Source organism: Dendrobium catenatum, unplaced genomic scaffold (assembly GCF_001605985.2).
Source record: "Dendrobium catenatum unplaced genomic scaffold, ASM160598v2 original_scaffold_260962, whole genome shotgun sequence".
NCBI classification, from domain to species: Eukaryota; Viridiplantae; Streptophyta; class Magnoliopsida; order Asparagales; family Orchidaceae; genus Dendrobium; species Dendrobium catenatum.
The window spans coordinates 53,737-80,169 of NW_021579361.1; the positions used below are offsets into that span (position 1 = coordinate 53,737).

Below are 26,433 nucleotides of genomic sequence, written 5' to 3' on the forward strand. Positions count from 1 at the left end.
ACTCGATGCTCGGTTCGATTAAAGCTCGTTTGTGATCGTTTAACTAACTAAACAAACAAATTTGAACAACATTTTAAATGCTCGATCCTTAGATAAACAAACTTGAACACTAATATATTCGATTCACTTATGTTCGCGAACAACATCATTTGAAGTTTGTGAAGAAGCTCAACATTAAGCTCAATAAAAAGCTCGATAAAAGCTTGAATGGAGAGAAATGCAATATGTAAGCTTCATTTAAGAATATATTCGTATAGATTAATCTTATTTTCATTTTAAATAGACAACTGCTTTTATTATAAATTTAATTTTCTGAATAAAAGACATTTCACATTTGTCCATATTTGCTAGATTGTTTGTTTAAGATGTTCATGAACAAATTTAATGCTTGTTTGTTTAATAGATTATTTGTTAAATATGTTCATGAACATAGCTCGTTAAGGCTTGTTTGTTTAAAGATCGATAAGCATTAAACGAACCGAACATGAACCAAGTATGAACACATTTAAATTAAACGAACCAAACATGAACACAAATAATAAAGCTTGAATCAAACATGAACAGAACTTGAACAAGCTAATGATCAACGAACTCAAACATGAACACTCATATACTCGGCTCGGCTCGACTCGGTTCATTTGCAGCCCTAGAAAATATCAAAACAAAAAAAATTTTAATTGGGTAAAATAATAGAATCAGCAGCAGTCCACCGGACCGAACCTTCTAACACCGTATGTCTGACAGGTTGATATACTATCACTCTAGCTCTATTGAGAGAGGTGGAGCACCCAGAGAAAAAGTTCTGTCGGCTTCTCCAATCTCTCTAGGGCTTCCGGGCGGTTCTCCTTAAAGTTTTGCTACACAAGCTTGCGGTGCCCATTTTCTCATTAATTTCTTTGTCTCCTTCCATTGAAAATCCATTTAAAGCCTCGTAGCAGCGAAATAGGCTCATTAAAACCTCTCCTTCTATCTTCTCCGTCACTCTCGACCCGTCGCTTTTGTGTCCCTCCTAATAAAGTACAACTCATCCGTTCCTTTTGCCTTTCCCTTTCTCCTTTTAATTCTTCACATAGTTAGATCGGGGTGGTTCCCTAAGCTGAGGTTGAAACGGGATGCTAACTTGCATCGCTTGTTCGAAGCAGCTCGACGTCGGATCGCTCAATGAGCCGGACGATAACGATGATGCCGTAGCCGGCACACCGAGCACCCGCCAGGCCATCAAGGCCCTCACGTCCCAGGTTAGATCCCGGCTAGGGTTTTGTCATTTAACCTTGCATTCCATAATTTGGGCTTTCATTTTGATTTTGATCAATGGTCATGCATCATGCATCACACTCCAGATCAAGGACATGGCCTTGAAGGCCTCGGGGGCTTACCGCCATTGCAAGCCATGCGCCGGATCGACGCCTGGAAGGCGTTACGAGGACTCATCTGTATCTGCGTCGGGATCGGAGCGGTTTCTGTATTCTTACCGGCGCGCTTGTGCTGGCGGCAGGAGCTACGGATCGACACCTGTTTTCCGGGGCCTGTCAAGCGACGAGGGGACGCCATTGGAGAGAGGCCGGACTCAGTTAGCGGCAGCCGTGGTGGCGTCGTTCATGGAGGAAGAGCCGAGGGATTGGGTCGCCCAGGTCGAGCCCGGTGTTCTCATTACCTTTCTGTCATTGCCCCAGGGCGGGAACGATCTCAAGAGGATCCGCTTCAGGTACTTTGTCCAGTACTCTTTTTGTCCTACCGGCGGTGATTACAACCCATTAAGTATTTGATCACCGTCGGTAAGTTTATTAAGCTGCTTAATTTTGTTCTGCTTCTTTTGTAAGTTTGTTTTCTTCTCCACTCTTTAAATTACATTCACTGGGCGGTACTTATAATCAAAAGCGACGAGCTCATTACAAATCGTCAGATTCTTTTGACAGCTTGATTCTTGGAATTGGTATGCAGGGAAGAATTTTCAATTTTGGGTCAGGATGGGAATTAAAATTTGTTTTGGATGAAATTTTTACTTGTTGAATTTATTTGAAAGAAACATAATATATTATTAAATCATTTTCATATTGTATTTATTTTTGAACAAATTTAATGGCTATAAAATGGAAAAGAATTGTGTTATGATATTTTAATCGGGACGGTCTTCAAAATTTTTGGATCTACTTTGATGTGTGCAATACACAAATAATTAAGTATTGCACTTATTTGAAAGTAGATCCAAATTCTTTGAACCTCATTCTAATAGATTTTTATTAGAATATACTTATACAATTTTTTTTCTAAAAAATCTATCAAGGTCAAACTAGAGTAAGAATATGTGATAATTTTTTCTCATATTTGGTGAGTAGAAAATTTTAATCAAAGTGCACAACAACAAAGGTTTTCGTTTGAGTAGATCTAAAACCGAATACATGGAGTATAATTTAAATAGTGATTGATCTAGTGGGAGGTTTTTGACTTTGAGCGCTCAAGTCATTAATAAAAGTATACGTTTTAGATATCTTGGGTCTATTGTTCAGAGTGATGGTGAAATAGATGGGATATATTAGCAAAATTCAACTTGGATGGTTGAAGTGGAGGAATGCATCGGGCTTGTTATGTGATAGAAAAGAACAACTCAAACTTAAGGGAAAATTCTATAAGATGGTGGTTAGAATTGTAATGCTTTATGTCGCAAAATATTGTCCATTAAAAGAGAAGCATAATATTAAGTTAAGTGTTGCAGAGATGAGGATGCTCATATGGATGAGTGACTTTACTCTTAGAGACAAGATACGAAACAAGCTTATACGTGAAAAGATTGGAGTAGCTCTAGTGGCAGATAAGATTAGAGAGAGTCACCTTAGATGGTTTGGTCGCATAAAACGATGGTCTTCCGATGACCCGGTTAGGGGAGTAGATGTATTAGATTTTACCTATGTTAAGAAATGTAGAGGTAGACCTAAAAAGACTAGGTTAGAAAAAGTTAGAAATGATTTTTCTTTATTATATATAAATGAGAATTTGATTCTTAACAAGACACAATGAAGAAAAAGGATTATATAATTGGCCCCACATAGTGGGATAAAGGCTTGATGTTATTGTTGTTGTTAATCAAAGTATATTCATTTAAATTTTATCAAAATTAATTTTCTATCCATTGACTTTACTCCAAAATAGTGTAATTCATAATTAATTAACCAATTATTATATTGCACTCATTTCGAAATAGTTCTAATTGATAGAAATATATTTGATTGAAAATTTTGATATAGACATTTTCCAAAAAATTTTGTGCATCTTAGGACTATCATCTGTATCTTATCATCCTGGACAATGTCTGATCATCATGACTGATATAATCACCTTTTTGACCAACCATCCCGGACGCAATAATTTCACCTGATCGTCCTGGATGATTATGCGATCATCCTGGATGATCGGCCTGTTTCTTTATAAATCGAGACTTTCAAAAAAATTTTCTCACCCAAACTCCTCCATTCATCTTTGTTCTCACTCTTTCTCTATTTTTTGTGTTCATGGCGGGTGGTAAGCGATCCCGTATGCCTGCTGGAAGTTCCTCGAGGGCCAACTTTAACCCTCATTTCACTGAGGTGGCCGACCAAGCCACCTATTTGTGTTACAAGATAGCAGGGATCACCTTATCCCGGACTGCCAATCTATGTACGCTTTCTATCCCTGTTCTTTACCTTTTTGCGCACACCTCTTTGACTTTCATCCTTACCCTCGCCATTCCTTTCAATTCCAAATTGCTTTTCAAAATTTTTGCTTGCATCCAATCAACTCTTCCTTCACTGCACTTCAGACTCACGTCAATAAGCGCTTCTTCAATGGGGATTTGAATTTTTGTGATGAGACTTGGTTTTATCATTACTAATGATAGTGCTTCTAGTCTGTAGAGAAATGAAGGTGCATGATTTTGTTTCTAATGCATACTTGTCAATGGCGAATGACACACCACAGTGCAAAATTCCTCGCAGTCATGGCGCATAGCGCACGGCACGGCGCATGCTATTTTAAACATGAAATGTATTTATCAATATTAAATATCATTAAATAATAAACAATATATTGATTAGAGCAAAATTTAAGCATAAATGTCCGTTAAACAACACAAATGACAATTTTAAATCCTACAAAACTTACATCAATAGTTTTGAGCAAGATTTAAGCAAAATTTAGCCTAGATCCATCAAATAGCAAAAATGATAGCTATAAATCCTTTAATTTTTTATATTTTATTAATTTAATGTTTAATTAATTAATAATTAATTGTGATATTAATATAGAACCCATAAAAATTAATTATAATTTATAATTTAAACTTATCAGATGTTCACAAAACAGCTCGCCATTTGGGCCATGTGCCATTGTGCATATAGGCGCAAATTGCGTGCACTATTTTGATGCGCCACACTACGCAAAGCAAATAGTATCGTGTGTGTGACGTGCTGTACTTTTCAACATGATCCTCGCCATTTTGCTCCATTGACATGTATGCTCTAATGGTTAAGAAATGATGTTGATTTTATCTGTGATCTTGAGGCTAGGTTGATACTAAATTGGAATGTGCCTTTTGTGTGATCAGATGGGCTTATGCGTTTCTGATGAGGCGCTACATGTGCAATCTATCAGGTTGTTAGATCGGTCCCTCTTGAACCGGTTTAGCTGGTCCATCCTAGTCGGCCCTGGTGTATAAGAGGCAGAATAGAAGTTCTGCCCTATAACTTCCACACCCTTTGGGGTGGGGTCCAACAACCAATTGCAGATGGGAATTAAGGTTTGGTGTTGAACGTAGATCACTAACTGCTCCCACTACCCACATTCTCTCAAATGATGTAACCATCCCACCCGTACAAAACACCCCACTCGCCAACTCTCTTCCCTGATGTAGCGTATTCCTGCAATGAAGAGGAAACCTGCAGCAATGGAACAATATAGCAACAAAAACAGGATAACTAAATCTGTATGTATGATTTCATAAAGGGTTTTCTTCTTTAAAATAGAGCTTATATCAGCTCAAAGCTAGAAAACATAATTACTAAAACTATTACTATGCTAGAGAATACTAGACGGTACGATGTCCAACAGAAAAAGGTAAAAACGGTTAGTGTAGGTAGTGGGCAATGAAACATTATCAAGAGTCATGCCAGCTCAGCTCCATGTGGTCCTCATCAGGTCTCCTCTGCTTCAGAAGAACTCGCCTCTGATGAGTGTGTCGTGGTTGCACCATCAAGAGGATGATATGAGTAGATTTCAACAACACTAAAAGTGGTGGAAGTTGAAATGTCTTTGGGGAGATCAATGATATAAGCATTGTCATTGATCTTGCGCGAAACCGGGAATGGACCAAACTTCTTGGGATGTAACTTTGGACACGAGCCAATAGGGAATCGGTCCTTGCGATACCTCAACATAACCAAGTCCCGAATTCATCATGCCTGCGATGTTTGTCTTGATCCTTCTTATATTTTAAATTGTTGTCCAGCAATCGGTCATGAACATCTTTAAGGACATCAGTGAACTGTTCGGCAGTTTGGGCAGCAGCCATGCTTCGACTCTTTGGAAGGACGGCTAAGTATAAAATATGATTAGGCATTTTTGTGTAGACTATGCTAAAAGGACACTTACCTGTGGCGCAGTTTGGCATGGAATTAAAAGCAAAATCAGCTTGTCCCAAAACTTCTTCCCATTGTTTCGGATGATCTTGGACTAAACACCTCAGCATGCTAGCAAGAGTTCTATTAGTAACTTCTGTTTGGCCATCCGTTTGGGGATGGTAAGCCGAGCTCATCTTCAAATCTGTTTGAAACTTCTTCCATAATTCATGCCAGAAATGGCTGATAAACTTAACATCTTGGTCTGACGTCAAGCTGCGAGGAATTCCATGTAAGCGCATGATCTCCTTGAAGAAAAGTTTGGCAATGTTGAGAGCGTCGAACGTCTTCTTGCAATGAATGAAGTGGGCAATCTTCGAAAATTTATCAACTACCACAATTACTGAGTCTGATCCTCGCTTTCCGAGGTAATCCTAGGACGAAGTCTAGACTGAGGTCCTCCCAAATGTAATCAGGTACGTGTAACGGTAGATATAAGTCGGTATTCTATGCCGAACCTTTATAACGTTGGCATACAGCGCAACGTACCACAAATTTGGCAATGTCCCTCCTCATATGTGGCCAAAAGAACTTACATTGAAGCTGCTGTAGTGTGTGATCCCTTCCCACATGAGCAGATAGACCCCCACAATGTATTTCTTTAATAAGTTGTTGGTGCCAGGATGACACCGGCACACAAAGAGAGTTTCCTTTAAAAAAGAAACCATGTCTTATAGAAAAATCACATTTAGGTGTCCCGAAACAACAATCCTCCCATATTGTAGCGAAATCTGGATCACTAGCATAAATGGTTTTCATTTCTTGCAAGCTCGTAACTTCCGTCTGTAGCTGAGTGAGAAGAGCAGCCCGGCGACTAAGTGCATCGGCCACTCGATTCATCTTTCCCGTTTTATACTGAACTACAAAACTGAATTTCTATAAGAAAATAACCCATCTCGCATGCATCTTGTTGATAGTCTTTGGGTTGTTGAGTTGTTCAAGTATTGCAAGGATTGGTGATCACTACATAACAGAAAATCTTGATGAAAGAGATAGTGTTCCCATTGATTTAGCGCTCTTACTACTGCATAGAGTTCTTGTTCGCACACCGTCCACTTTTGGCGTGGTGGACTTAACTTTTCGCTAAAGTATTCAATAGGTTTGTCCTCTTGATAGAGAACGGCTCCAACTCCAATCCCCGACGCAGTGGTGTCAACTTGGAAAGCTTTGTCAAAATTCGGCAATGCCAAAACATGAGCATTGCAAAGGGCGGGCTTCACCTGTTCGAAACCGCTTTGCTGTTGAGTGGACCAAAAAAGGAATTGCCTTTCAGCACCTCAGTTAGTGGGGTTGCAAGGATACTGAATCCCTTAATGAAGCGATGATGGAAATTAGCCAAGCCATGAAAACTTCGAATGCCCGTAAGAGAGCGAGGAGTTGGCCAATCTCGGATGGCATCTATCTTATGTGGATCAGCTTGAATCCCTTCGTGTGAGATAACAAAGCCCAAGAAATGAACATAAGGGGTTGCAAACTCGCATTTTGACAAATTTAAATAAAGCTTATGTGTGCGCAACGCTAAGAATAATTGCGTAAGATGTTGCATATGCTCCTCTACAGAAGAACTATAAACAAGAATATCATCGAAATAAGATATGCAAAATTTACCCCAAAATGGTTTGAGGACTTATGCTATGAGTCTCATAAAAGTGGATGGGGCGTTGCACAAGCCAAACGACATAACTCTCAATTCATAAAGTTCCTCCCGCATCTTGAAGGTCGTTTTCCATTCATCACTGGGTCTAATGCGTACTTGATGATATCGGCTCCGTAAGTCTAACTTTGAGAACACCACGGAACCGTGCAATATGTCTAACAAGTATGAAATTCGAGGCACTGGAAAACGATACTTCATAGTGATTTTGTTGATGGCCCTGCTGTCAATACACAATCTCCATTGTCCATCTTTTTTTGGAACAACAAGAGCCGGTACCGCACAGGGGCTCAAGCTATGCTGGATAAGTTGTCGACTGAGGAGATCTTCAACAATTTCTTGCAGGATTCTGTGTTCTTTGGGACTCATCTGGTAATGTGGCAAGTTAGGTAGCAACGCTCCGGGAACAAAGTCGATTTGATGATGTACCACACGGAGGGGTGGCAACTGGGGCGGAAGATCAGATGGACTGATGTCCGCAAATTCTTGTAGTAGACTGCGAACCCCGTCTGGTACAGGAAGCCTTTCCATAGCGTCAACGCAATCAGTCGTCACGAGAGCAAGCATAGAATCTTCAACCAGCGGTGTAAGTAATAGTTCATGCCCCAAAACTAGATAGGCCACCGCCTTTCCCTTGTCATCCTTGCCTATAATGTCCGCGGATTGGGGCAGTAGCCGCAGCTTTCTACCCTTCCAATAAAAAAAATAAATATTGCCCCGACAATCATAAGTGGCATTAGCATCAAACTGCCAAGGTCGCCCCAGGATAATGTGGCAAACGTCCATGTATAGGACATCACATATATAATGCTTACCTATATAAAAGGTCATTGAACAAGTCTCCGCAACAGTGATCTCCATGCGTGTGACCCAACTAATTTTGTAAGGATGTGATTTTTTTTTTTGTAATTTTTAACTGTAGAGCCTGCACCACATAGCGTGAGATCACACTCTCTGTACACCCGCTATCAATCAATAACTCGCACACCTTTCCTTCGATCGTACATATTGTCCGAAATAAAATATTTCGTTGTGAAGGCACGGGGTGTCTAGGAGCTAACAATAATTTTTCAAGGATGCAAACAACTGGCTCTCCCACATCTCCGAGAACATCTTCGGTAATTGCTTCCTCATCGGGACGATCTGCACTACCTTCACCCTCTTCACGATTGTCTCCCTCAATCATCTGAAGTTGTTGTCTATTGGGACATTCGTTTGATTTGTGACCGGACTGAAAACATCTAAAACACTTAAGTGTTTTAGGCTTGTTGTAGTGGTTCTCCTTGACCAGTGCCTTTGCCTTGGCAGGAAATCTTTGTTCAGTGGGATTGGAGCTAACTGCGCGAACTTGGCTTGGCTGTGGTTTTGCCATTGGCATGGTGGTTCTCGGATTGTCTACATGGGATTCTTATGGGAAAGGTCTTCTAGTAGAATAACTTTGAGAATGACGTTGCATTTGCATTTCCACCTTCAATGCGAAATTGACAGCCTGGGATAAAGACCAAATAGAGTTCAACTCCCATTTCTCTTGAATTTGTTCTCGGCCATTCCTAGGATGGCTTTGATACCAAAGATGATGCATCGTATTCCTACAATTAAGAGGAAACCTGCAGCAATGGAATAATAAAGAAACAAAAACATGATAACTAAAACTGTATGTATGATTTCATAAAGGGTTTTCTTCTCTAAAACAGAGTTTATATCAGCTAAAAGCTAGAAAGCATAATTACTAAATCTATTACTATGCTAGAGAATACTAGACGGTACGGTGTCCAACAGAAAAAGGTAGAAATGGTTAGTGAAGGTAGTGGGCAATGAAACATTATCAAGAGTCATACCAGCTCAGCTCCATGTGGTCCTCATCATCCCCCCATTCGACTCTTGCTCTCAAAATCGAACGCAAGGAAGAGAACCGAAGGCACCTCTCTCCCAATCTCCTGTTCTCTGCCTGATTCAACATTACATGCATAAATCGAAGCAGACTCTCTCTCCCGACCTCGGACGTACACCGATCCAGCCCATGTCATGCAGCTGAAAGCCTGAAACCCCCAACCATCACTCCCACCGACTTCGACTACTCCGACACTCCCGAGCCCGACATCCTCTCTATCTCGTACGCAGAGTACCAACATCGATTCCGTCACCCCTATCTATCCCAACCTTGGCCGAACTCCAAACCGACTCCTCCGACCGACCGGACTCCAGTTCCGAAGCCATACGCCCAACGCTGTACGAAGAGAATGAAGCCGACCCCAACACTCGCCTCCTGCCTCCTTGCCCGTCCAATCTCTTCTCCCTTCCTCTCTTTATAATAATAGTAATAATAATAAGCAACAAGTCATGAAAGGGATCATTGAAGACTAATTCCAGTGTTGATATGTCCCTCGAATCCCTCGGCCATTAATTTGATTCGGCCGAGCAGATTAAAAAGGAAAGTGCCCTCCCCAACCTCCCCTCATGGGGAGTGCCAAAAGGTTGTCGAAATTTTGGAAAAACACTATAATACGGCAATCGCCAAATTGGAAAACTTGAAGACCAATTTCGGGGTCGATTCGCTCCCCAGAAGCCCTCGGCCGTTGATTTGATCCGGTCGAGTGGACTTGAAATAGCAAGTGCCAACCTTAACCTCCCCCCGTAGGGAGGGAACATCGGGATCTTGTCAAAAATTTAAACTATCAAAGGACCCCCACATGATTGTGATTATATGATATATAATAGCTCTTTGAAAACTCAAATTTAAATAATATATTTCATCAATCAAAGGACCCCCACATAATTATGTCTTGTTCTTTGAATTTAGTTTGTTTTTAGCTTGATTGGGCTATAGCCGGGGGCTAGGGATTTGGGAGAGGCGGATCTTCCTCTCCAATTGAAGATCCATTGTATCATGTTCGTTTTCTTTCATATATCATCAATTAAAAAGCTTTCTCCTAGTTTTTCACATCATTCTTCTCAATTACTGTTTGAACTTTGCTGAAATTAAATTTCAGCCAAGATTTTTCTTCTATTTCTACAAGTGTTTCCTATTAAATTGGTATTAGAGCTGTTTCCTGGGTTTAAATAGAAGTTCTCCTCATTGATTTCTGTTGCGTCTTCGTCTCCAATATTGTTATTTTTTTGCTGTTTGGAGGCCATATTCACATCAAAGTTGTAGTTTTTTGCTGTTGGAGTCTAAATCCGGGTACCTATGGGTGGAAGAAAGGTAGAAGTGTTGGAAGGGGAGATCGGACAATTAAAATATAAAATTTTAGATTCCCAAACTCAAATTTTAGATTTTAAAAGTCAAATTCAACCGCCCACGAGAAGATGTAAAATTTTCCATCTCGGAGGAGATGTTGAAGAATTTGCTCGAGAGCCAAGCCAAAAATGTGTCGTTGGAGGCGAGGGAAGCTGCCGAAATCAGGGGAGTGGGGAAAATTTTAATTTGATAAGGCGAAGGGAAGCTCAGAAGGTGGAGATTCTGGAGGGAGAAGAGAGAATGCCTCTCATAGAGCCTTTTCCTAGGGAGGAGCTAGGTAGAGGGTGTGGGTAGAGGCATGAAGAGGTCGGGCATGAATGAAGGGGTGCTGAATTGGAGAGGAGAGGGACAAAATTTGAAAGAGGAGGGGCTACTTATGACCGAGGGGGTGCTGGATTTGAAAGGATAGTGAGGGATTATGGTCGAAGGGGTGTTGAATTTGAAAGGAGTGGGACTGATTATGATCTAAGGGGTGTTGAATTTGAAAGGAGAAGGTGAGAATTTGATGAAAGGTTTGAGTACGAGCTTAGAAAGGATGATTGGGGCACTTGGGGGGAACCACTCTCTTGGGGAATGGGAAATTATGGAAGAAACAAGGGTAATGGAGGAGATTCGAGGCTGTGGAAGCTGAAGATGCATATTTTTTAGGGAGATGATGCCAATGGGCGGATCTACAAGGTGGAAAGGCACTTTACCGTCAATAGGTTGATGGATGAGGAGAGTATGATGGCATCCGAGAGGTGCTTGGAGGTGAAAGCGTTGGCATTGTACTAGTGTACGGGTACGAGGCGACACATACGGACCTGGAGGGAGTTTAAGGACTACTTGTTGAAACGCATTCGAACCAACATGGGAGAGGACTTCTGTGATCAGTTTTTTGTCTTAATGCAGGAGGGGGTAGTGGTGGAATACCGTGAGCAGTTTGAGCACCTGGCCAGTAGACTGGACCAGCTTTTGGAGACTATACTGGAGGAGAATTTTATGAAAGTGCACAAACTAGAGATCCGAACGGCAGTTAGAGTGAGTCATGGGGAAAACTTCAAGAAGCTCACAGAAACAAAGTTATAGGAGAAGAGGGCGAAGGGACTTTATTTCAGATGTGTGGAGAGGTATACACCGGGGCGCCGATATAAAGATTGATCTCTTTAGTTTCCTATCATTTGTGATGAAGAGGAAATTGAGGAGGGAGCCATCTTTCCACCTTGCGGATAAGCTGGGTCTTTGGAATAGGGGGTATTGTTAGATCAGTCCAGTCCCTCCTGGAATGGTCCGGCCGGTCCTTCCTGGATCAACTCTACCATTTGGGAGACGGAGCTCTCGTATCTAGCAGGCAGAAGGAGGAGGGGAAATCCAGCCCCTTGTTGTGGGGCCCATGGCTTTAATATCTAATTAAGGGGGGTGGCTGATAGGAGGGAAATAATTCAAATTTAAAAGGTGTTTGAGGATTTAGGGATATTTTTATGAGCTTTAAGTATGGTGTTTTTCCCACGTTTGGGATTATGTCTTGTTCATTTAATTTAGTTTGTTTCTAGGTTGGTTGGGCTCTAGCCAGTGGCTACGGATTTGAGAGAGACGAATCTTCCTCTCCAATTGAAGATCCATTATATCTTGTTCATTTTCTTTCATATATCATCAATTAAAAAGCTTTTCTCCTAGTTTTTCACATCGTTCTTCTCAATTACTGTTTGGACTTTACTAAAATTAAATTCCAGCCTAGATTTTTCTTCTATTTTTACTAGCATTTCCTATTAGTCTATTGAATAGGATTACTATACATTTTGAATTCTAAATATGAGTCATCTATAAGCTCATCGGGATTATTGTCTTCATGATTGAGAATCAACGACTCTATGCATGTGAGTGGAGATTTGGGTGTCAATGTGAGGGTTCGTTGATTTTTGTTATTAGCCCATTTTGATTCTTATGGGAGGAGTGGCTATTGGAGCTAAACAATGTGCTACTGTGAACATGACATTGGTGTCGGAGAACATAATTGGCACTGCCCACTTGACATCGCAAATTAGTGTTTCTAAACTTGCTTGACCTTATTCCTTGTTTTTTTATTTCTTCTTGGAGCAATTGGTAGGGCATTTGATGGCATTGGTGGTGATGCTGGAGGTTCCATGGGCTATAAACATTTAGATTTCTCTGATTTCTATTTATTACCAACGTATGGTGCCTCAAAAACTCTTATACAAAAATGCCATTATGGACTGCAAACTTTCTTATCAGCTAGGTTTAGGAAAATTAATGTTTCCTTTTGATATATACTGGATCCTATCTCTTGAAGAATTATTTTAGTGACAAAATGCATATGCATCCTACAAGATCATATCATGCAAAATCGCATCATTACAAATATACATAATAAAACTTCACCCTTTGTCTGTGTTACAATGAACCACACTCATAATCCACCCTTGAGGATAAAGCCTTGGCTGTCGTGTGATATGCAACTAATGTTGAACTAGAGAAAGGGGAAAAGGTTATGCTGCTATCAAAATTAGTTATAATTTTCTGCACATGGTTTTGGACCATAATATTGAGCTTGAAGAGCTAATTTCTTAGCTGTCGTTGTTTATTACTATCAATGATATTATTTTATTTGCTTGTTGCATTCATGTTAATTTTATGATCTCTTGCCTTTCTCTGGTGGCGGTGAGCGTCTTCTTGGCACCCTTCTCTAGATATAGCTTCAAACGAACTGCTTTTGAATGGCCTTTGAATTGTACTAAGGATTTTCTTTTGATATCTGTCCCTATCAGATTACTTTTATCTTAGTTTACATCGTGAGAACTATTTGTTTCTGTTGCTGGATTTGTTCTTCTCCATAGCTATGGTTGTCAAGAAATAATTTATTCTTACATTTTTTATGTTACACTATCTTCCCTTAACATGTTTCTTCATCACTTTTTATGGCTATAGCCGCGAGATGTTCAACAAAAGGCAAGCCCAACAGTGGTGGGGTGAGAACTATGACAAGGTGATGGAGCTCTATAATGTGCAGGGGTTTAACCGCCAGGCTATTGTTCTTCCAACTCCTCCCCGCTCAGAAGATGAGGCATGCTACCGTCAAACTCCTATCTACCTCTTCACATGCTAATCTTAGGACTTTAGTTGATTAATGACTTTTTTAACCTTTTGCCAATAGAGTACCAAGATGGATTCAATAGAAGACAGTCCAGTGACACCACCGCTGAGCAAGGAGCGTCTCCCTCGCAATTTCCACCGTCCACTGAGCTGTAGCAGTGCTGCTTGTATGGGCTATTCCTCGTCAGACTCATTGGAGCACCATCCAACCCACCGTCAGCACCACTCCCAACAACAACATAACCATCATTTTGGGAGGCATGGCTATGGTTCAGGTGGCTTAGCTTCAACGCCAAAGTTATCTAGTATTAGTGGAGCTAGGACAGAGACCTCATCTATGGATGCATCAGTGAGAACTTGTTCATCACCAGAGGATGCAGATCATTCTGGGGAGTTGTCAGCCTCAATGAGCAATGCAAGTGACCTGGAGCGAGAATGGGTGGAGGAAGATGAGCCTGGTGTTTACATCACAATTCGTGCTCTGCCAGGTGGCATTAGGGAACTCCGTCGAGTTCGTTTCAGGTTAGCTCCGTCTTTCTAGATATCCGACTTGGTTTGCAGTTTAAATATCTTGAGAATGCAGAAAATGGTAAATTATTTGATAAGCCATTTGTACATTTCAATATCTGTGGCGGTTTAAATCAAATATGATCTATTTAGATATTCAAGTTTGATTCTTTCTTTGCATTCAATGCTGCATTCAGAATGCTGATTATTTTGTTTATCTACCCATAGATATGCCTTGAAGTGCAAACCTGCTTTCATACCTTTCTTCCATCGGGTCAACATGCTCTTCTATAGTTGCTTCTATCCTTAAGTTTCTTATTGTTAGGGTTATGTCAAGTAACCTCTAAGGTAATATTTTAATTTCCTAACTAAGGTCCAATCCTATACTACTGTAACTAAACTTGGTATTGCAAGACTTCAGGAATGGAAAGCATATTAGAGGGATAGCGGCTGTTTTTGTGGAGATAGATTTTTCTATTAACGGATTTAGTAGCTTCTCCTTCGATAGTTGCGTTATAATGGCGACATATGTTTTAAAGAAACAATCATGAAGATATTTTGCTTTTGTGTTTGAGATATGGTGAGAGAAGGATTTTTTCATTTTGTGTGTTTGGCTTTCTTTCGAAAAAGATTTTTCATATTTGGTGAGATTTGTTATGATCATCCTCGTTAATTTTCTTAGTTAGATAGTTTGATCTATCTTATTATTTTTCAATTATGTATTGCTTATATGTGATGGAAATTTTTTTTTCCTTTTCATCCCATAGATGTAGGTTATTATTAAGGTATATAAAAATAATGGCAATACTTTAATTTTCTTATCAAAGTCGTGTCCTTATATTAATGCAACTAAATTTTGTGCGAGACTCCAAGTATTTTGAGTGTGTTAGAGGAATCACAAATAGATTTACAAAGACAAATTTCCATGAAGGATTTTAGTGGCTTCTCCTTGGATGATTGCGATATAGTGGATGATTGCTTCGATGCGCAATTGAGTGAAAGATCAGGCTATATTGTCCTCTGTATAATCGATCAAAAGACCAATACATCTTTGATATGGATGCATTTTGGCTTGACATTTAGATTTATGTGGCTGACCTAAAATAGTAGCCCATTTTTGCAAGATTTTAGATAGGGTTAATTCACTATCAAGAAGTTACATAAGTGTAAAAATATGTGGTGCACAATAAAACACTTTCTTCAAACTGAAATGCACTAAGGGATTGACTGTTTGGTTGCTAATTTATAGCGTAATGTATTCCGAAAGCGTGTATTTTGAGAGTGTAAATTTCAAATGCAATGTAATTCATTAATGAATTTTGAATTTACTCTCTACTTTTTTTGGGTGTATTTGGAAATTGTTGTTTTTTTTTTTAATTTTCAAATACATTGTAAATTCTATGCCCATTTGGAGCAAGCTACATGTTGTCATCAACGGACAACTCTAACAGCCGCCTGCCTCTAATCACTTCCTAGTGTCCCCCACTATTGTCAACTGCCACTTGTTGCCGATCTATGCCTCCCTCGCCATTCGTTGGCCACTACTGTTGATTGTCATTGCCTCTCACTACTAACCATCACTTGCCACTGATCGCTACCACCACCACCACTGACCATTGTCCCATCGCCACTTCACATGAATTCATTTTACTCAAACAATATACAAAAAAGTAATCTTGTGCATTTGTTTTACACCTCACCAAACAAATTTAAATTAAATACACTGAATTTGCTTGCATTCATTTTATACCCTTTTTCTTTTTCGATAAGCCAAATGGCCCTTAAATCTAACCACCAAAGAGAATTCCCAAATCTCTCAAGACATACAAAAATATTAATTAACAGAAGAGATTTAACTAATATAAAAAAAAAATTCAACTTGAATGCTTCTAAATAGGGTATCGGCATACATGTCTATGGAATTGTGAAAATATTTTTGACACCAAGTATGTGTCAATATAGTACTATGCTTTTTCTTTTCTTTTTTTTTTTCTTTTTTTCTTCTATTTTCACATGAAAGTTTTCATCTTTTGCCTAAATCATCAAATCTCTTATGCACAAACCCCCAAGCACATTTAACTATATCAGGCTCTCACATACGTTTCTTTCATTCACACCAAACTCATGAAAAAAACTTCTTTTAATCTCCTATTTATACGAGTTTTGAGGAAGTGATTTTCGATCATAATCAAGGTCAAATTTTGATTGAAGTTATCCAAAATGACAAATTTTGTAAAAAAAATTTTAAACGTAATTTGATCCCTAAATGAAAGATTAATTTGCTATAATCATTTCTTTAAATTTTATGCTTATCTCAATAAAATTATTAATTCAATTTCTAACATTTCTCCCCCTTCATTTTGTAAAATGACAACAGATATTTAGGATCTTTTATATGACTCCAAAGTTAACTAACTTCACATGCTCCTAAAGCCTCAAATGGTCGACTATTGCATAATCTTAATGAGCCTAGATGATATCTAATATTAAGGCATATGAGTTATGAAGCATATTTGTTGTGCACCAAGATAGACAGCTAATGTAAAAAATGCACCTGCTATAGAATTTTTTAGTGTGAGGGACTAGTCCGGTTTACCAAAGTTGTAGGTGTAAATCATTTAACACTATATTCAGACTATTAACTTGTGATGAACCAAATCAATAGGCAATAATATTAAGCAAGTGAAGAAGTTATTCAAAAATATTTGTTTATAAGAGTTGAGAATGAAATTTTTGATCTGAATGCTATAATCATATTGATGTGAAACGTAATGCATGGAAACAAGAACTGCTTGGGGATTTTAATATAAGACTGTTAAAGCTTTGCTAGTTATAGAATTAATGCTTATCCAAGTTAGGTTTTCAGAATTATCAAGTCGAAATTAAGTAAGGCATGTGGTTACAACTAGATTAACGAGACAAGATCAAATTGACAACAGAAAATTAGAGAGTAATGTTATGGGGAGAAACAATAATCCATAATTAACAAATAGAACTTTTCACCTTGGGTCTCTCACTCACTCTCTTGTTGGTGGCACTTTTAATGGAGGAAGATTGAGAGCAATCGAGCAATGCCACTAGGAGACAAATGGCGCACAAAGTGTAGTCCGTTGGAGTGGTAGCCGGTGGCGGGTAGTCCATGAGATGACTAGTGAGCATCCAATGTCTTATCCATTCTTCCTTGATCTTCAAAGACGAAGCCGTGGTCGAAGTCGGGATCGGCCGTCCATGGATGTGGAGAACTCTCTTCTTGAGCCCTTGAGCCGACCACTTGTTGAAGCAACCACTTGTTGAAGCAAAAGAGGAGAAGATGGGGGGAGTCGGCTATGGTGGGGGCTAAGAGGCAAATGCAAGAAATCTGAAATAAAATTCAGATTTTAGTGGTTTAGGAGAGGGATTTAATTTGAATTTCAAATTAATCCAAGGAGGGAGAGGGGTGGAAATGGGGAGAAGAGTTGGGCTGAATTTGTGGAGTTATTAAGGTGATTAGGTGAGAGAAGTAAGTTTGGGATCTTAATTAATTGGATCCATAATGAGATACCAATTAATGAAGATTGGTGAGGTGGATAAAAGAGGCTTAATGGGGGAGAGAGAGGAGAGAGGGGCCGGCCATGTATTTGAGGAGGCTTGAGAATTTAATGAGTGGGGACCACAAGGAGTTAATTAAACATAATAATATATTGAACATTTAATTTCAGAATTAATTATATCATAAGTAACTCCCAAATTCAAATGAAAATAAGAGGGAATTTGAATTTGAATTTCAAACATGTGTAACTCCTCTTAATTAATTATCATAAGTAACTCCCAAATTCAAATGAAAGTAAGAAGGGAATTTGAATTTGAATTTCAAATATGTGTAACTCCTCTAATTAATTTTCCAAATTAATATGGCTTAATTAGGAAAGTCATTAAGAGAGGGAATTCAAAATTCAAAGGGGGGAGCTAGAGGGGGCTGGTGGCCAGGGGGTCCAAAGGGTGGCCGGCGGGCTTGCTGGCTGGCTGCTTGGACCGGCGGGGGGGGGTTTGTAGGCCGGCGGCCTGGGCGGCTCAAGGGGAGGCGGCGGCAAGGGGTGAGGGGAAGGGAGGAGGGGAATTTCAAGGGATTTGATTTGCTAAAAATCCACTCACCTCAATTTTCTTCAATCCGGATCTCCACGAAAATAACTTGGCAAAAATTTAGAACTCTCGAAGACAAAATAGTTTGGCGAAAAATCTAGAACTCACAAAGAGATCTATCTTCTCCGACGAACTCACTAAGAGATCGAGGAGGGTTGAACTCACAAAGAGAACATAATAGGCAAATTTTCATTCATAAAAATAACTAACTATTACATAAGAAAAAGGCCATATATAGGCCTCCAAATGACAAAGAAAATAAAAGACTAGAATGCCCCTTGGGCTACAATAGCGACCAAATACACATAAGGGCAAAAGCGGAAAAAACTGAAAATAACACACTATTGATCAAATTTTGACTGAAGTTATCACTTGATTCTAGTTGAACATTCAACTCTTATGTTACTTAGTAGGGAGTTAACAACAGCGGTGCCAAAGTTTGGGCTCAACACACTATTGATCAAACTTGTTAGTCCACAAGTTTAAGGTTATATGTGAGGACCAACCTTTAGGCATTTCTATACCAATGTATATTTATATGCCTTAAAATAATTTTAACTTTGGTTAATATCCTATTCACATTATCATGCGTCCTCAATTTCATTTGTTACCATCAATTGTCTTGATCCTCAAGTATTTCCCATGTAAATATAACCACTAAAATATGACTTGCTAGTTCAATGTAAATGCGTTTTGAGGGCATGTGGTTTGAATAAGCTGAATTCATAATTCATTTATCATTGCATCTATCTGCAACAGTCATGAAAAGTACATCACTTAATCAGTACTACTTAATCTGCAAGAGGGCATATCCTCTTTTCATTAATGTGATGCTCCTTCCTCTTCAAGCCATTGCAATTTATCTTAGTATGCTATTTGTTTCTTACAAAAGAAGTGATGTTGTGTCTTTATACCTCCAAGAGTTTTTTTTACAAATAGAGATAGGCTTTTTTTTTTTTTAAGTGATGTTGTGCTTCTTAGTTAATACTATCTTCTCAAACTTCTCTTCTCGTTTTTCATTTGTCATTTAGTTTGGAAATAACATATTTAGAAAGAAGGAATTGTTAACATTTTTTAGGCTAATTTTGTCTCTAACATACAATATGTTGTCATAGAAATGTTTATTAGAGGTAAGAGAATAAAAGTTATAAAATCTGATACTCTTCATCAACCATCATATCTATATCCGTAAATCCTTAACAAAAGAAACAAGCTTATTAAGAAATAATTTTTTAGGTATATCATCTCGTGCTTGAATTTCTTTTGTCTTTGTTTTTGATAAAGCTTGTTGGAGTTGCTTTTGAGCACATAAAAATTCTCCAAACTCTTTATAGTTATTTTCTCCGGTATCTCTATGAAGACTTCATTCACTAAATATAGTTGAATTATTGGGAGAGTTTTTCATCTATCCAATCTTTATATTCTTCACTCGTTGATGTGCACATTATGTAGATGAAGATAATCAAGTTTAAAGTCTCATTACAAGAACTAAGATCAAAGCTCAGAGAAAATACCCAGTTATAAGATCCCCATAAATGGCCCATAGATTTAAATATTTTAAATGTAATTTATATTTATTTTCCATGAGATTCGTTTTTAGTCACACCTACCGTAACCTAGATTGGTAAGGTTATGTTGTTGACTTCGTCCCAAAGAAGAGTTGCATGATGACAGGTGGTTTGTACAAGGCCCAAGCAATAATATGTGGTTTGTACAAGGCCCAAGCAATAATATGAATAGGTATGGATGAAATATTAAAATAGGTAGTTGAAACACTTTCTCATTCATGACAACTTAGCTCCTTTCCCTCTTTGTTACATCAACTTTTTCCCTCCAAATTTGGTTGTCTAAGAGTCTTGTAATGCCTATAATTATTGGTTGAAATGCTTTGTAATTTTATTGATTAATGAAATATTCTGGTGGAGAATTTCTCTGCACTTGGTGCTTGGTGGCTTCAAGCAGTTTGCTCATCTTTGGTGGTTCATGTAGTTATCTTAGTATTTTCTTTCATTTATTTGTTACCCCTCTTAAATATCTGCTCCAACATCTTCTTCCACTTCATAAGCAGCATTTAAAACAAATTAATTAGCAAACTAAATCTTAAAATCATTCTAAATACTTCGACATAGCTCTCAGCCCAATTAGGGAACACTTGGATCTAATCTTATATCCTACGCCTCAACATCCCCTTAAACTCCATGAAACTTTATCATCAACTTCAGATCATAAGCGAATATTTTATCATCATTTTCAGTCATTTATCCCACATAAAGCCACTTCCTAACATAATCTTCCAAATTAGCCCAAACTAGATTATTTTTAGCATTTCTATTAGTATTTCTTTTTATTTCTCTCGTCATTCCTCCATAAACTCTAGAACACATATGGAAATATCAAATTAGAAATTCATTTTTTATATCCATTTATCTCATTAAAAATACTACCCACCATCATCACTCGTGATCTTATCCATATTTGAACGCCCAATGAGCGCCTTCACAAGTTCATGTCTGACCTTACATCTTGGTTCTTCATTGGCAAAAAATTTGGGGCATCATCCCTATTCTTATTCTCATACTTAATGACCATAGTATTATGAACTAGGCTCTGATACCCGTTGGGTTTTGTGCATGCCTCTGAGCACAATAGGCTCTTTCACGTATACTCAGAAAAAGCCCATGCAACAGCCTTCTTTTAGTCTTTTATTTATACTTGTTTTAAGCAGGCGATTTCAAAGTTAAATCTTGCTAGCTAAAAGTTTCACTTGTAGTTAATCAAAATAATTAAATTTATGAAAAAATGTTAAGTTCGATTTATAAAAAGGAAGGATAGTTTGCAATTATCCTAACATTACCTATTTGAAATTTGTGATTTTCTTTGTGAAATTGTTGGTAAAATCCTGCCAACTGTTAACATAGTTTCCAAATTAAATTAAGGCCTATATCTGATCCAATAAATATTAATTGTCTTTGGTTTTGATGTGGACTACATTAAATTAGATTTTTTTTTTTTTTATCAGGATATCTTGGTGCACCTTTTATAATCGCAATGTGTCCATAGTCACATGCTTTTGTAAAAAAATTAATTTTATTTGTCTTGGTTCTCCACCGTGAGTCTCTACATTTCATGTAAATGTCTTCAAATCTTACCGTTGCCTTCAAACTATCATAAATGTTTTCATTTTTTTAGTATTTCATACCAAGAGGAAAATTTTGTTTTAAGGGAATTTTGATGTTGACTACATTAAATTGGGATTTTTTTTGTCAAGATGTCTTCATGCATTTTTTATTAGGATCCTTTTAAATTGCTACGTGTCATTAATCACGTGTCTTTGTAAAAAAAAAAATTCATATTTGTGACTTAAATCTCCAATTTGAGTCACCACTTTTCTTTTAAAATTGTTTTGTCTTCAAAACTATCATGAATGCATTTTTTTTTTTTTTGTATTTATACCCAAAAAAAAATGTTGCAGGCCCAAATGTCTTCAAAATATGATACAGATATCATCCTATTTTAATATTTGTCTTCAAAGTAACCATAAATGTATTCAATTTTTTGTATAAATTTTGGGTCAAAGATGAATTTTTGGAGTTTTAAATGCAGCATGTCACAGTTTTGAAGGTGTCCTGATGGAAAATGCGTCAGAAAATATGACACAAATGTTTTTATTAAATTGAATCTTCATGGTTGTAGAACTTTTTTTCTTCCTTTCTATTTTAATTTTGCATGCCCCCAGTTACGTTCATATAGAAACAGTTGAAGTTTAGTTGATTTTGTAAAAGCAAGTTACATCAGTTGGAATAAATTTCTTCAACTTTCTATGAAAATCAAATCTGTTCTGTTGGACCTTGGAAGCCATTTCCTTGGTATTGAGCCCTTTTTCTGACTTTTTTTCAATTTCTGGCAGCCGCGAGAGGTTTGGTGAGATGCATGCCAGATTGTGGTGGGAAGAAAATAAAACAAGGATACATGAGCAATATCTCTGAAACAGTAAGGTTACATAGAGTTCGTTTGGGACGGCTTTCTTTCTACTTCTTAAAGCAGCTTTCTAGTACAAATATTTAAATTTTGTACAAAAAAAGCTGCTTTAAGAAGCAGAAAGAAAGCCGTCTCAAACGAAGCCTTAGTCATCAAGGTGGACGGGGCCAAGCCATCAATTAAATTGAGTTGGATTTATATCAAGTTGTGCTGATCTTTGCCAGTAAGTTTGCTCAATGTTTTTATTTGTTTACTTGCTTTTCCCCATTTTTTCTTCTTTGAAATTTGTTAGTTATGCTGTATTGGGGCTTTTCATATTTGGAATGTAGATTGTAGGTGAGAAGTTTGTTGAATGAAAAGTAATTATATTCCCTATCATTTCATATTATCTTTTATCAACTTGCAGTTGGAATTATTTAAATGTCTCTTGTTTTGATGAACCCGAAATACATTGTAGCATTTATGCACTATAAAGAAGTAAATTGAAGGGTTTTTTTTTCTCTCTCCCTTTCAAATATTAATTGAAAATTTGATTGAGTCGGTCAATGGGATAAAATGTTGGATTTCTCATTCAGTCAATCTAATTTGAGCCATGCGCAGAGAAGATTTGACTCCAATCTAATTTGAGCCATGTTCTTTGATGATAATATGCAAAGGGAAAGATATAAATATTTAATATCTTAAGGATAGAAAATTTTAAGTTGTTGCCGTTTCATGTTCTTGACACTTCTTGACCAGTTTATATTTGTTTTTTTTGGTAGGCTTAAGGACCGACCACTCAAAAAATTCAATCAAAATTTGACCCGTTTGTTAACGGGTCGACTCAAATCTTGAATTTTCGGGTCGATTTTGAGTTGGATTCTTTCCAATCTGCCTTCTAGATGAAGAGTTGAGGCTGGCTTTTCATAATTCGTGTATTAAGTCTCACCAGCAACTGGAGTGGAGGACAAAACTCTAGCTCTAGAGAGTATTTTTCTTCACAACAGAATTAGAGAGGATCTGGTTGGCAACTCCATCCTAGTAGTGGTTCTTAGATTTACTTCCAATGCTTCTTGGATCAATCTTGCCATCCTTTTTTCAAATTCACATATTCTTCTCTATTGTTATGTTGTTGTTCTATTTCACTAACTCTTCTTATTTATGGCACACTTCACTCTGAACACACCCTTTAGAATGTTGAATCCATAATTATTTGTGAATAATTCCAAATTATATTGAGAATATTTGGTGGAAGGAGTGTAGAGAAATAGAGAAAAAAAAATCTAGAATATGAAGCTTTGAGATTCATATAAAATAAGCTTGAGTACAGAAAATTGTGTACACTTGAGCTCGTTTGCTTGAAACTAGCCCTTAGATTGTAGTCTCCTATTTGAGATGAGTTTATTTGTTGATTGACAAGTCCCTTTTGTGCTGAGATCGAGTTAGCTCAACTTGAATTGGGTCAGTTTTGCTTGAATTGAGCCAAATTATCTTGAACCCGATTTATTTTTAGATATTTGATAGTGTATTTAGTTCTCCAATTATCTTACATCTTTAGAGATTTATTCTGAAAAGAATATCCACTGTCCCACCTGCATATATTGGAATTGGGAGTGAATGTAAAATTTCTGAAATTCAAAAATCTTATTTTAGCATTTTTTTCAACTCATTGATGAGGTTATATTTGATTTTCATCCTATTCAACGAGGAATCTTGATATTTCCTCAACTCACTATTGAAGTGATATTCTTTTAGGGTTTAGGGCATTCATAATATAGAAAGAAATTTGGCTCCAACAGAGACATAATAGTAAAATTTTCTTGCATCTTAAAACTTATAAAAATATAAGAGTATGCAAATGAAATGGTTTTTGTGAGCAATGAAATGGCTGCTTTGGGTGAGGACGGCGTAACTAATAAGATAATGTGACATACATCCATTTCAAGAACGTCACAGAGGAACTCGCAAGTGTATTGCTTTCTAATAGAAAAAGTAACTCGGTACATCTAAGTCACCATATCTTTATTTTGTTCTTAACCCAGCTAATCTTATATGGTTGCAAATTCTTAGTTTTTTTTAGTTGTAATGCTTGCACTAGGGAACGGGACATCACGTTTTTAGTACACCCATTGTCTATAAGAAGTTAGCAAAAATTATCGTTAATGGCACAATTGGTGTGGAAAATTGCATTACGTTGGGAGGTAGTAGCTTGTCGAGGTGCTAGCAAAAGTTTCTCCAATATACAAACAACATTTTCACCCTCATATGCTACAAGATATTCTATTTCAAGTAAAAAAAAAAATGTTAGAGCGCTATCGTTAATGGCACAATTGTCTTAGAGTTAATTGCACCAGGTCTAAATTCGTTGAAGTGCTCAACATGCTGTCGTCTATGAGTAAAATTTTTGGAGTGCCTAGCTAGTTGGAGTTCCGCCTTATTAAGAGCGAAATTGGCAGCTTACAATAAGGTCCAAATAGAATTGAGTTCCAATTTGTCTTGTATGCCCTCCTTTAGCCCCCTGATGTAGTGAGTGACTAGTTGAGTGTCTGATGAACTAAGGTTATTGCGAGCACTTAATCTGTAGAACTCCTCAGAGTATTCACGTACAGTCCGGTTCCCTTGAACGCAATGTTGATATCTGACATATAACAGTTATTTATAGTTAGTTGGGAGGAAATGCCATCTCATTAATTGTTTCATTCAGAGCCAACTCCTAACAACATTTCTGTCTGACCGTCGCCTTTTTCTAGCCTCTATCACCACGATATTAATTTAGCTTCATGTAAATAAAAAAAGATAATCAACTACATTTATTTTACACTCATTTAAAGAGCTTCAAATATTTCAAAAATAATATATTTTATTTTACCTTGATTTTTTTTTTAATCTGGCGAGCCCTTCCCACAAAACTTTTTTTTTTTCCTCTTACGGAACTAAAATTTTCTGAAGCGGTTTTTCAACCTCCTTTGATCTCATTCATGACATAAGCGGATCATTTTTAGAGATTATGACATCATCGATGGCATAAGCTTTATCCACTAAGAATTGGAGGGCGACCGGCGGTCAAATCAGCACATTTTCCTTAACCATCACATTGCTTACAAGAAATCAGCTTGGAGAATATTATTTTATTTATGTAAAGAAGCTTATGGCTGTAATTAGTTTGGTAAGTATTTTAATGATGAGTGTGGAAGCACAATTTACTTGTCTAAGCACTTGTATTGTTACTCGAATTCTTAACCACCAACCAATAAGCCACACGACGGAAGCTTGGAAGATTTTAAAAATAAATCTTTTTAATATAGAAAAAATAATTATAATAAAATAAAGATTAATTTTTTGATACTAAGAAAAATTATCGTATAATTTAAAAATTTTTATGATAGTTTTTCTTATTTAAGAATTTTGGTTGTAGGTTGAAAATAGGAGTGAGGTTAGAGAGAGAGATTATAAAGTTAGTAATGTGCAAGCTTCACCATTAAGCTTGAGTTTTTTTTTTTTTTTTTAATGTGAAAAACTATATAAAAAAATCAAGTCTAGCACATATGAAATGATCTCCCAAGGGAGTTAATAATTATAATGAATATTTTTTCCATAAGGACAACGAGGAGCAGTCGGTTTGGTGGAAGAATTTACAATCAATAAGATGAACATTAAATGTCAATAATAATAATATGCAAAATTACTAAATTAGTGTTTCTAGAGAAAAATATAAAGGATTAGTAATATAATACCAACAATCATTCTTCTGAGGGCATCTCCAACTGAAAAACTCATTTTCCACTCTAAAATGTATTAAAATTTCAAAATGTCATAATTCATCTCCAATCAAATTCCATTTCTTTCTTCTTTCGCGTGCTTCCTGTAAAGGTAACCATGTCTCTCCTCATTCACGCGCTTTTCTCCTCCTTCGTGCTCATCTTCAGCAAATTACGCAACCCAATTTTTTGGCGTAGGTAAACAGTCTGATGCCAATATTGACTTCACACAGTTCACCTGCCAAATTTTGGCATGAGATTTGGAGTTCGAATGCAGTGAATCACAGACGGCATACGACGATATGCAGTTGAGATGGTCACTAAAGTATGAGACCAAGAAAATTGATTTTTTATACCTTTTTTATCATATGCTATATCAGATCACCCCCTTTAAAATCCTACCTCTTTTTTCTTTCAAGAATGCTTGGATATCTACGTTGTTTGGTATGGTAGGGCCAATAGCGG

General features: G+C 37.4%; 1 protein-coding gene across 1 annotated transcript; it reads left to right on the forward strand.

Annotated features, from left to right (window-relative positions):
- The first annotated feature begins 759 nt into the window (after window positions 1-759).
- LOC110096121 (protein Brevis radix-like 1) lies at window positions 760-22,731 on the forward strand. Its single transcript, XM_020821892.2, has 5 exons — window positions 760-1,238; window positions 1,341-1,705; window positions 13,463-13,598; window positions 13,689-14,149; window positions 22,161-22,731. Exons 1-5 carry the CDS (start codon window positions 1,113-1,115, stop codon window positions 22,237-22,239), a joined length of 1,167 nt encoding a protein of 388 aa, XP_020677551.1. The 5' UTR covers window positions 760-1,112; the 3' UTR covers window positions 22,240-22,731.
- The last annotated feature ends 3,702 nt before the right edge of the window (window positions 22,732-26,433 follow it).